Source organism: Melanostigma gelatinosum (assembly GCF_949748355.1).
Source record: "Melanostigma gelatinosum genome assembly, chromosome: 10".
NCBI classification, from domain to species: Eukaryota; Metazoa; Chordata; class Actinopteri; order Perciformes; family Zoarcidae; genus Melanostigma; species Melanostigma gelatinosum.
In genome coordinates, this window is record NC_136643.1 from 1,105,688 (window position 1) to 1,119,133 (window position 13,446).

The following is a 13,446-nucleotide window of genomic DNA, read 5'->3' on the forward strand; positions in this document are numbered from 1 at the left end:
TTCAGCATCTCCCGTCCGAGACGCCACCTGTCTCAGCCCGCTTTCTGTCCCAGAGGACATATTCCTCTACCCCCTGGTCGTTAGAGTCGATTGAAGGCCCCCGGGCCCACGGAAAGTCCAGTTTCAGTATTTGGATACTGATAAGGACCCAGGTCAGCGTAGGCCGGTTCTCCCCCGATGGGCTGATGGTCCATCAGGTCCGTTGCATCACGGAAGGGCCCGTACACGTTTCGGGGATCGATTTCTTCGTCCACAGAGTGGACGAAGGTCAGGGTCATGTTGACGTTGGGAGACAGAGAGGGAGAGATAGCAGTGGGTGATTCTGGCGAGTCCGACAGTGGTACAACCCGCCGGTCCAACTGGACCTGCCCCGATCTTGGAGATTCGGTGTGGTTAACCTGGAGACCTCAGGGATGAGAGGTTAAACCCAATATATCCAGGGGATGAGGATAAAAGTATTCAACAAAAATAGCAGTAAAGTATCAAAGAAAGAGAAAACCTTAAATGACTACCTGTTTCAACCTGTCCTTTCTAGACTGAGGCGTGCTATCTCGCAGCCGATTAAGTTTTATACAATCGTGAAGGATATTGTTAGCTGCTGTTGCCCTCGCCCTTCAGTATGCCATATGAAAGCACAGATCAGGATCATAGATCGTTGGGCTGGGCCAGTCATCTGGTCCAAGATTCATTTTCACATAATGACCAGGGTAGAAATCGTGTAGAAATCAAAACATAAAAATCTGAAAAGGCTCTCTCCTTCCTTAACTAGAATATTCAACTTAAAAGTTTGAAAAAGTTTTAAAACTAAAAATAAATGCTCAGTCCGTAACAACTGCATAAAACACTCAAACGATGTGTATATAATCCCTACTTAATATAAAGGATAAGATCGTAAAAAATATAAAATAAGAAATGAACAAAATGTCCTCGCAGGAGAAACTGAAAAATCAGAGCAGCTCGTGTAAAATATACGGCTGATAAGAATGGAACTGGTAAAGTAACAAACTGATATATTTTTAAAGGATTAAAGACCCGAACTATATTTAGAGAAACTCGGAAAAGAAACACAGCCTCTCCTATATAGTTCAAGTGTAAGGTGATTTTGGAGTTCCCCTGAATGCCAATAGATGGCTGTCCAGGCTCATTCTAGGCAAAATCTTGTCCCCTGAGCAGCTGATGATCCAGACGGCTTGTGGAATGTAAAGTGTGAGGTCACAGAAGTCACCGTGAGGCCCATGCTTGATGGGATACTGGCTTGCCTTTTTTCTTTTTCTTTTTTTCCTGGCGTAGCTGTCTTGAAGCCATCAACCATCGTTCACTGTTGACCCGTGACCTCACTTTGTGTTGGATGTGTTCTAAGGTTAGGAAGAGGAACTAGATTTTGTTTAAAAAAACCTATTGACCTTGTCGTGTCCCTCATTTCGTAATCCCTCATGCATATTGGTCCCTATTTGAGAGGCTTGTTCAAGCAGGACCTCAGTGAGTGCATCTTTCCCTCTCCACCCTGAAGGAAAGATAAGGGAAGGTTCAGCCATTTTCGGACTGGCTTGGGCCATTTATTCTGCTTGTCGTGGCTTGTCGTGGGCGAGCGGTTTGCTTTTTTTCCTTAGTGAAGTCTCTTTGCCACCACTATTCTAGCTCATTCTGAGCTGCCTTGAAAGAAAGGGAAGGAGGGGCTGCCCCTCCTCCCCTGATCGCTCCCTCTCCTCTGAACAAGGAGGGGGCGTTTTTGACTTTAACCTGAGAGACACACAATCTGATCCCCTATTTCACACCTTTAGTGTTTTCGGGCCTAAGGCCTCTCAGGTATCCAGCCATGCAATAATATAACAGTGATATTATTACGATTTTAACGCGAGAGAGAAAATCTGATCCCCTATGTTACACATTCTCGTGTTTTAGGGCCTAATCTCTCTCGAGTCTCTGCTTTTTTCTTTCTTTGCAGTCAAGACACCTTCCAAACTAGCTGTCACCTGTGACATTGTCATGAGTTCACAAGAGCCCGCCCACGTCAACCAGAGGCAGCGACCAGAGCAGCCACAGCTGATGACGAAGGACCGAGTACTTCCGTTAGAGTTTCGCTGGAACTTAACCTCTGAACAAAGAGGGGGGGGGGGGGGAGCTGCCTCCCCTCCAGTGAGCTGCCTCCCCTCCCCTGCCTGCTCCCTCTGCTAGGAGCAAAAAGGAGGGGGCCGCCCCTCCTTTTTGCTCCTAGCAGAGGGAGCAGGCAAAGGAGGGGGCCGCCCCTCCTTTGCCTGCTCCCTCTGCTCTGAACAAAAAGGAGGGGGCCGCCCCTCCTTTGCCTGCTCCCTCTGCTCGGAGCAAGGAGGGGGGCTTTTTAAATTTTGCAGCAATAAATATTAACTAAAATCAACACTGTAATACTACCCCACCCTAGCCATGCGATAATATAACAGTGATATTATTACGAACAACAATTGGTAGGGAAGGTTGCATCACTGTTCTTTTATCCTCGGGAGGATCCGTGTACTTTAACCCGAGAGGGAACCGCTGTTCTACCTATATTACACGTTCTAGTGTTTCTAGGTTCTAATCCCTCTCGGGTCCCTGTTCGGGCGCCATGTTACGTGATATCTGGGGGGTGACCCCTCACGATTTTTTAATCCGATAATAAAAAATTGAAAAATTAATAATTATTAATTTTTTTAAATTTTTTTTATTATTCGAATAAGTATCAGTGTGGTTTGGGCATTTCAAGAATGCCATCAGTAATGTACCGAGCTGGATCAAACACAACTTACCTCAGGGGATGAAGGGGAACATCTGAGGTGTGACCCCCCTCCAGGGCTGGCTTCTCAAGAAAATATGAAGAAAAGGACTTGGTCGAAGAAACTAATTCGTTATTTATTTATTTGCATTTAAATCAAAGTGTAGTCTCTTGGTCCAAAATGCAGAGGAAAAAATCGTTAACTGAAAAATCACCTAAGTATTCAAAAACCCCTTCAGAGTAGTTTACAGACAAAGGATCTTAAAAACACTGACTCAGCCATACATATACATATATACACATATACATGTACATATATACACATATACATGTACACATGTACACATATACATGTACACATGTACACATATACATGTACACATGTACACATATACATGTACACATACACATGTACACATATACATGTACACATATACATGTACACATGTACACATATACATGTACACATGTACACATATACATGTACACATATACATGTACACATGTACACATATACATGTACACATGTACACATATACATGTACACATGTACACATATACATGTACACATGTACACATATACACGTACACATGTATACATATACACGTACACATGTATACATATACACGTACACATGTATACATATACACGTACACATGTACACATATACATATATACATGTACACATGTACACATATACATGTACACACGTATACATATACATGTACACACGTATACATATACATATATACACGTATACATATACATATATACACGTATACATATACATATATATACATATATATACATATATACACATGTATACATATACATGTACACATGTATACATATACATGTACACATGTATACATATACATGTACACATGTATACATATACATGTACACATGTACACATGTATACATATACATGTACACATGTATACATATACATATATACACACACGTGTGTATATACACACACGTGTGTATATACACACACGTGTGTATATACACACACGTGTGTATATACACACACGTGTGTATATACACACACGTGTGTATATACACACACGTGTGTATATACACACACGTGTGTATATACACACACGTGTGTATATACACACGTGTATATACACACGCGTATATACACGCGTGTATATACACACGCGTATATACACGCGTGTATATACACGTGTGTATATACACACGTGTATATACACACGCGTATATACACGCGTGTATATACACGTGTGTATATACACACGTGTATATACACACGCGTATATACACGCGTGTATATACACGTGTGTATACACACACGTGTATACACACGCGTGTATATACACGCGTGTATATATACACGCGTGTATATACACGCGTGTATATACACGCGTGTATACACACGCGTGTATATATACACGCGTGTATATATACACGTATATATACACGTATGTATACACGCGTGTATACACGCGTGTATACACGCGTGTATACACACGTATATATATACACACGTATATATATACACACGTATATATACACACACGTATATATACACACACGTATATATACACACACGTATATATACACACACGTATATATACACACACGTATATATACACACGTATATATACACACGTATATATACACACGTATATATACACACACGTATATATATACACGTATATATATATATATACACATACATACATACACACGTGTATGTATGTATATATATATATATACACATACATACATACACACGTGTATGTATGTATATATATATATACACACACGTGTATGTATGTATATATATATACATACATACATACACACGTGTATGTATGTATATATATATATACACACACGTGTATGTATGTATATATATATACATACATACATATACACGTGTATGTATATACATGTATATACATACACGTGTATGTATATACATGTATATACATACACGTGTATGTATATACATGTATATACATACACGTGTATGTATATACATGTATATACATGTGTGCGCACACACATGTATATACATACACGTGTATGTATATACATACACGTGTATGTATATACATGTATATACATACACGTGTATGTATATACATGTATATACATACACGTGTATGTATATACATGTATATACATGTGTGCGCACACACACACACACACACACAATTCCCGTTTAACTTGATTTCCTCCTCAGCGTCATGTCATGCGCATGTTTGCTGTGAAACGGTAGAGGGTTAGCTGAGCGCTTACTTGATTCCTGGGTCCACTAATCTCACCTCAACAAACATGCAATTTAAATAATTTAGGATTCCTACTCACTAAAGTAGATTTGAATATTATTAAATATATATTACACATCCACATGTATCACACACACACACAGCAGCAGAAAGAGACATGTATTCAACAAATATTAACTGGAATTTATTGTTTTAATTCACATTCAGCTCAGCTATGGATCAATCTACACAACGCTTATTTCACAGCTCTAAACTAGCTTTTGTCTGCCAAAAATGTACATCTATCCCATAAAACAGCCATGGAAACTATTCCCACATACAGCTAGAGGCAATGGCATGTTGTAACTTTGACTTGAAGCAGACCGTTACACAGAAGTACAGGGAAAAGGTGACTAACAAGAGTTTATTACAAAGTGCAGATGTTCACTTCTGCGTGACTTCATCCAGCTTGGGCTCTGGAAAAACAGAAAGTAGAGATATTAACTCAGTGCAGGTGTGATTATGTACTCACGTTTCTATTTTCCAAGTCCCTGATGCTGCTTTGGCTGGTCGTAGTACCCATTAATGGTGGGTTAACAGGACATGTCAGCCTGTCACAAAGAATGGACCTCTGGTGTCAATGCGAGGCCCGTCTGATTCTACAGTCAACTGAGCCGGTTTGAAAATGAAGCAGAAACATAGAAGCTGTGGCCAAAGTGCTGACACATGGCAAACATAACTTCAAAGTGTAACATTGATCAATACAATTAGTTCACAGCCCTTCAGCAGGCAAACAACTCAAGTTGGAACTACACCGCACAGACCAGTCAACACCGGTTGACTCATAATTGATTAACGCGACTCACCTGTGAATTTCAACTCTGGAAAAGATGCAAGGTCTCCACCACCATAGAGTCTCTGAAGCTTTGCTACCTCGTCGGTCAAGGCCTTGTCATAGTCAGAACCTGCATCCACTAGCCCGCCAGTAGCCCTACAGATCAGAACAGAGGACAGATCAGTCATCCAGTCATTCTCACACGATGAATGCTCTATAGGCTCTGTTCAATCATCACTCCACATTAGTTTTAAAGGCAGATGCAGAATCAGGCTTTATTTATTAGTTCTCCGTTTTAGTAATCAGAGGAGCGGCGGTTTGATCCCCGGCTCCTCTAGTCCATGCCGATGTGTCCTTGGCCCCTGAAGACTGTGCCATTAGTGTGTGATCTGGTGTGACTGTTAGAGTCCTGGTGGGCAGCTGGCACCTTGCATGGTAGCCCTGTCATCAGTGTGTGAATGACGACATGTAGCGTTGGAGAGCTTTGAGTGGTTAGAAAAGAACAATACAAGTACAGCCTCTATCTGGTATTCTTTAGTCTCAGGAGTTTTGAAAGCTTGCATTACTGTCCATCATTCCTCTTGTTTTCCAGACTAAACTTCTGGAGCAAAAGCTGAGCTCTAATCCAACCTGTAAGAATCATTTCCCTTAGTCGGGCTTGAGAACATGTGTATGTGAAGCAGGACATGTTGGCCCTCTCACGGCTGACGTCATCAAGCACATGTTGGCAACATCGTGGTGTTCTGCGCCAGCTTTCCCAAAGAGTTAGGAAGCTTTAAACATTGAATTTAAACCGTTACCAGAGAGAGAATAAGCTTCGTACAAGCTTCAGACCCATCGACTGGCGGTCTGACGATGCCGTAGCCTCTGGGAGACAATATTTTGGAGTTTCCAGTGTAGCCAGCAGAAATCTGGGCCACATCCTCTTTTCTTCCACTTGCTCTCCTCATTGTTGAAAGTCAGTCGTGTACATTAGCATCGTTATTACATGAGACTATGGACAGTGACGCACACACCGTCTCCTCAGCTGTGATTTAAATCAGCGGAACGGAACATCCGACAGGTGAAGCAAATGTCCTTTATTAGTTTTCCAAATTCTGAGCATGCAGCATAAATGAGAATCATGGGCCGAACATTAAGGTAACGTCCACTGCACCGTCTAGCTGCTGCTCAGCTGAACCTGTGCTGCAGCTACAGTTTAAACCTCTGCTACGTCCAGGTTAGCGGTTAGCAGGCTAGTAAAGCTGCTGGGTGGGGTTAGTGAGACTTACTGGCTCTTTGTGGAGTACTCGCGTATGGAGTCCAAGAAGAGCTTCTGGATTGGGTCCATTTGAGCTGAAGGCCACAGAAAGACAAAATACATCAAACTCATTTCTCGTCAAAGAAAAATACTCATAAAGCAACTTAATGCGTTTGGATATCAGTCCATTTGGCTCAAACAAGTGATACTGAACTGGTTAGTCTGATGTTAACTGTAACGCTCATGCACAGAACAGCACCGGGGAGCGGGAGACAGAGGAGCCACGTCCAGGTGAGACAGGAGAGGAGGGAGTCAGTCGACAGGTTAAGAGCTGCGATAGCTCATGCTAGCAACACAGTCACAGAGCTGCTGGAAGGTAAAGGCCGCCAACAATCAAACAAAACCTCTCAACAGTGAAGTCAAAGAACACGTTTGGTCCACACACACAGCAACCAGGGAAGGTTCACACATCACGCATTGACAAAAGACAGGATCACACATGTAGGGACTGATGACACTCATTTTACCGCGAGACTCCCCAATAAGTGTGAGAAGTGTGAGGGATGAAGGAGGTGAGAACGTTCAATAAATAAGGTGACAGCTGCAGCCTTCTGGTCACCTCTGGAAACACCTTTAACATTCTCTTTGTGTTCAACAGTCACCAATACAAAGTCAAGCAGAACAGTTCCAGACAACAACACTGGGAGATGGACGGTGCTGGAAGTTAGTTTCTTTCACATTAAAGATCTTTTTAAGGAAGACTGGAAATGAAAGTGTGGATCTTAAAACCACTTAGAACATCTGTACGAGTAGAAGGTGGGAAGAGCAGATGACAGGGACTGATGCAGGAAGGGGAAGAGATGTTCAAGAGAAGAGAAATGAGTGCAGTGAGCAGGTAGACATTAGTAAGTGAAGAACAAAGGTCTACTGAAGTGAACCATGCCAAACAGCTGTGCAGTTAAGAGATGCGGCCTATGCAGGATGGCTGAAGCAGCACAAACACATTAGACAGTGAGTTTAACTGCAGCTAAGTGAAAGGTGACCCAGCCATGTGGGGTATGAAGAAGGGAAGACAATGTGTGAGGTTTATGGGCTAGAATGGGTCACTGAGCAACACTGAGGGACTATAAGGAACAACCTGTGCGAGGCTAGAACAAAATAAGTGTTTGTGATGTCAGGTATCTTTACTGTTTATCCTTACGCTCATCACAAACAACTACTGGATATTCATAGAAAAGGTGATTCAAATGATGCTGGTAGACTGGAGAGTCCAGAGGAAAAGAGGATTGTGGGGGAGGGGGCGGTTGTAGTGTGTACCCTCAAATGGTTCAACTGGTTCAGCTGGGGCGGCCGCCTGCAGCTCCTCTCCTGCAGCTTCAGCTACCACTGGAGCAGGGTCCAGCAGCTCCTCGGTGCTCTCCACAGGGCCAGAAACTACAGCCTCAGCAGCCACTTCAGCAGGAGCAGCTTCAGCTTCTACGGGGGCTTCAGCGGCAGCTTCAGCGGCAGCTTCCACAACTGGTGCAGCTTCTGCAGCAAGGGCTTCAGGAGCAGCTTTGACAGGAACTTCAGCAGCAGGTTCGACAAGCGGTTCTGCTGGAGCAGCTTCAACCGGAGCAGCAGTTTCAGCAGCTTCCACTGCTAGAGCTGCAGCAACAGATGCTACAGCTTCAACCACTGGTACAGCTTCAGCAACCACTTCAGCAACCGCTTCAACCACTGGTACAGCTTCAGCAACCACTTCAGCAACCACTGGTACAGCTTCAGCAACCACTTCAGCAACCACTGGTACAGCTTCAGCAACCACTTCAGCAACCGCTTCAACCACTGTTACAGCTTCAGCAACCACTTCAGCAACCACTGGTACAGCTTCAGCAACCGCTTCAACCACTGGTACAGCTTCAGCAACCGCTTCAGCAACCGCTTCAGCAACCGCTTCAGCAACCGCTTCAACCACTGGTACAGCTTCAGCAACCGCTTCAACCACTGGTACAGCTTCAGCAACCGCTTCAGCAACCGCTTCAACCACTGGTACAGCTTCAGCAACCGCTTCAGTAACCACTTCAGCAACCGCTTCAACCACTGGTACAGCTTCAGCAACCGCTTCAGCAACCGCTTCAACCACTGGTACAGCTTCAGCAACCGCTTCAACCACTGGTACAGCTTCAGCAACCGCTTCAGCAACCGCTTCAACCACTGGTACAGCTTCAGCAACCGCTTCAGTAACCACTTCAGCAACCGCTTCAACCACTGGTACAGCTTCAGCAACCACTTCAGCAACCGCTTCAACCACTGGTACAGCTTCAGCAACCACTTCAGCAACCGCTTCAACCACTGGTACAGCTTCAGCAACCGCTTCAGCAACCGCTTCAACCACTGGTACAGCTTCAGCAACCGCTTCAACCACTGGTACAGCTTCAGCAACCGCTTCAGCAACCGCTTCAACCACTGGTACAGCTTCAGCAACCGCTTCAGTAACCACTTCAGCAACCACTGGTACAGCTTCAGCAACCACTTCAGCAACCGCTTCAACCACTGGTACAGCTTCAGCAACCACTTCAGCAGCCACTGGTACCGCTTCAGCCACTGGTACCGCTTCGGCCACTGGTACCGCTTCGGCAACAGCCTCAATAACAGGTGTGGCTTCCACTGCTGAGGCAGTTTGAGAGAGCGCTTCTACCACAGTCTCGGGTGCAGCAGCAGAGGGCGTGGGCTCTGCTGCTGGTCTAGCTGCAGCTTCTGCTGCTGCAGCGGCTGCTGCTGATGATGATCCTTTCTTGGGGAACTCATATGACTTGTGCTGGACAAGTTTCCCTACATCAAAGTAGGTTTTAACCTGGTCTTTGTCTAGGACAAAGGAGGGCAAAAAGACAAGATGCATTATTGTTTTAAACATGTGTATATAGTTGAATGACAAAATGTCCAACATTGTAAACAGACGAGTCATTGATACACCAGAAGGTGGTATCTGTTACCGGTTTACAGGAAAATAAAGAAGTGTAAAACAAGAAGCCTGAGTTAAGGGATACAGAGAACATATTGTAGAAAAGCTTCATGAAGACTCTTAACAGAAAAGAACAACTGTAAGCGTGACTACAGCAGCTTATATTGAGATACAAAGCAGCACATTAGAATCAGAAGGACCTAAATGCAACAATGGTCTGCTGACAGCGAGAAAGGGAAGTCATCTTCAAAACCTGTGGAAGGAAAGCCAGAAGGGAAAATAATAATAATAATAAACGTGTGCATAAATTGCTGAGTCGCAGTTAAAAAGAGTCAATGAAACTTCTATAGCCTCATTGGTGTTTGAAGAGAAATCCGCCTTCACAGTCCCAATAGAGGCACCTGGACTGACGGAATCTTCTGATACAGAGGACCAATATGATACCAGTGCTTAGGTAAGAAGACGTGTGGAAGCGTCTGGGATCATCATGTGGAAGGCAGACCGGGTTCTGTACTTTAGACCAGAGAGTGAAAAAGAGCCATGCCCTTTGTGTCCCTTTGTTCTTGGGTCCAACAAGACTGTTCCATTGATGGTTAGTCAATATACAGGAATGTGCATGTTGTTTACTCCTAGCATCAGTACCAATTAAACACATTCTTTGAGACAACAGAGACCGTCCAGAGGAAATCAGTACTCTAATATCAATGTTGTCAACCTCATAAGCTGTAAAAACACATCCATACAAATCTGCAATATATGCTGAAATCCTGCAAATGCAGCTGCTTCCAATAGCAACATTACACAAGAGCTGTCTCACACTGCAGCCATAACCAATCAGCTGCTGCATGTCATGCATTCTTAACTTTCCCAAAACATTGTTCCCAACAGTGCCCCAAACTGTCAAACATAACGGCTACAGCCCAGCGCCTACTGGACAACGCCGTCATCAGTCACATGGGTTCAGCGTGCCGCAACCGTCGGGTCTGAAAAGTTAAGCCAGTGCAGAAGTGCCTTAAACGTGCATCCTTTCTAATGGTCAAAATGACGGCACTAGACCCCAGCAGACCAACGTATACCATTACTATATGACGTATTAGTGTTGTTTGTTTATTATCATTAGCAGTTATGAAATGGGAGCTCAGACATGGTGGCATTTGGACTTTGGGGACCAGGGTCTGGCTTGGTTCACACTCCTCTCAGTTTATGTTACCCCCTCCCCCTCTGCCAACTGGGATATAATACAGAACTGGAGACTTGGACTCCTTAGGTCTCGTTATTAGTACAATTAGTCACACAGCCCTTTGGCAAGTTGATGTCACAATGAAAACCATCTTCATGTCCCGCTGTCCAAGCCGTTGTCTGCACTGCTCAAGCAATGACGACATGAGTTAGGTTACATAATCTATTTAATGCTAATGACGTCATCACCCCGTCTCTGCAAAGGCTGACGTTAGTTTGGAATATGTCGAGCAGATGAGCATTAAATAGTTAGCTGGCAAACAACAACACGCTTACGTTGGCGGTTAGCCCTCGGTTGGAAACATAACGCCAAAGATCAATGGAATATTGCAGATATGTAAGATTGCAATACAAATGCTAGACTGTACTAGTGTTCCGTCCACTCAAAGCTCTCTATCACTACACGTCATCATTCACCCCCTGATGACAGGGCTACCATGCAAGGTGGGACTCTAACAGTCATACACCACAGGAACAACTTAAACTCTTTCAGTGTTTTCACTTCATGAAATGACATCAAACGTCTTATCCAGCCTCTCCAGTTCAGACTAAATGCTTCAGAGCACAGATCAATGGGTGACATCTTACACACAGTACACGAGTTCCTGCAGAATATTCACAACTCGCACTTATTTGGAAAAAATAAATAATGTAGTGCAGTATATGTGGGTCCAATCTCGAAAACTGCTGCGTAATGCATGTTATTAGTCCACCAGAGAGACTACTCAGTAACACCACCATTTGACCTGCATGCCATCATGTGACTGTAGGTCGGTCTGACTGTATCATGTGATTAAAGCGCTGCCTCATGTGACAGCAGCGACTCTCTGAAACATACCTGAGTTGTTCTTTGTTGGCGGCTTCTTGGAACCTCTGGATTTTGTGCTGAGGGCCGCAGCCGCAGGTGGTCTACTCAGAGTGATCCAGCGCTCAGCCCACAAACACTGAGACACACACACACACACACACACACACACACTAGATTCAGCTCTTTTCTTACCTTGAAAAAGGAGCAATGACGGTCTAAATGCACAGTTTAAGTGAGCAGGACTCACTAAAAGTCCTGCTCAAATATTAACTAGTGGATTAGGCCGTCATCTCCAAGTCACTGACACCACATTGCATTAGTTAGGTTTTATAGTCCATAACCTTTACTGATTTATCATTTTAGTAGTTTCAAGACTGTAATAAATACATTTGATTCCAGGCTGTGTGAAGCATCAGCTCTTAATGGATGCTATGTGATGTTTGCACCAAGTGAAACATCTATTGAATGTCTGGTGCATCATTTATCAACGCTTCCACAGAATCCAGACACATTTCTACCTTTTGAAAAGTTGGGCTCGCCACCACAATGTAAATAAGTACAGTTTGTAATGACGTCCCACTGATCGCTAAGTGATTTAAAAGCCTTCAATCCAGTCGAGACACAAATGAGACTCTTCCCAGTAAACAGGTGCATCTGAAGGACCCGCGTGCTCAGGACTCGGTGCTGGTCACATTCCTGAGCAGCGACCAGCTGCTGGGCCTGAGTCCTGCACTGAGGCGTGCAGTGAGACAACCAGCAGATGGCTCAACCGTGTTACAGCTTCATAACTCAGAGAAAGACACGCATTTAAACTAAAGCCCACGCATTGAGCAGAGCCCGCTGCTAGCTCGAGGGACTGGAGAAGCTGGTTCTGGTTCTGGATCAGGTAAGAGCTCCACGGACGAGAAGCAGACCCGGAGAAAGCACCGATAACCCGGTCCACTCCGCTGACCGAGCACGGCACGAGAGCGACCGACTACAGTGAAGTTGTTCACGTTACAAGTGGATTACCTTGACACGGCTCAGTCGTCCGATCCTCAGCAAGGAAGCCGCCATCTTTCCGCACAGCTGCCTGTGCTGCACAGCAAGACAACAATGCCCGTTACCACGTCAAAACACGTTCAACCTGCAACGACAGCGAGTTCTATCAGCACCGTGCAAGAAACACGGAACCGCAATCGAACCGGCCGTGGTCACGTGTCTCACCTTGTCCCAGCTGCAGCGAGGAGACCGAACTACTATCAACCAATGAGAGGACCGCGTGCCTCCAGAAGCAGCTCACAGCAGCGTGGACGTGGACCGGTCCTTTATGTAACGCTAACGCGTGAAAGGAGCCACGCCCCCTCCGAGCCCCGTGTGTTTCTTGTGACAGTCCGTGGGGAACGTGTGTGTAATATTCGCTAATGCT

At 44.5% G+C, this 13,446-nt stretch overlaps 1 protein-coding gene across 1 annotated transcript; it reads right to left on the reverse strand.

Annotated features, from left to right (window-relative positions):
• Positions 1-5,162: 5,162 nt before the first annotated feature.
• Positions 5,163-13,379, reverse strand: LOC306783617 (uncharacterized protein). The gene is made up of 7 exons (XM_079277329.1): positions 13,245-13,379; positions 13,050-13,164; positions 12,069-12,174; positions 8,365-9,894; positions 7,079-7,142; positions 5,839-5,963; positions 5,163-5,448 (listed from the first exon to the last, which is right to left on the reverse strand). The coding sequence occupies exons 2-7, from the start codon at positions 13,092-13,094 to the stop codon at positions 5,417-5,419; spliced, it is 1,902 nt and encodes a 633-aa protein (XP_079133455.1). The 5' UTR covers positions 13,095-13,164; positions 13,245-13,379; the 3' UTR covers positions 5,163-5,416.
• Positions 13,380-13,446: the final 67 nt, after the last annotated feature.

Bases quoted from the DNA above. Each gene is read 5' to 3' on its own strand.
- LOC306783617 (XM_079277329.1), bottom strand. From the start codon at position 13,094: ATGGCGGCTTCCTTGCTGAGGATCGGACGACTGAGCCGTGTCAAG. The intron at 12,175-13,049 runs GTAATCCACTTG...TGTGTGTCTCAG, and splicing joins GACGACTGAGCCGTGTCAAG to TGTTTGTGGGCTGAGCGCTG. The intron at 7,143-8,364 runs GTACACACTACA...TGTGGCCTTCAG, and splicing joins ACCAGTTGAACCATTTGAGG to CTCAAATGGACCCAATCCAG.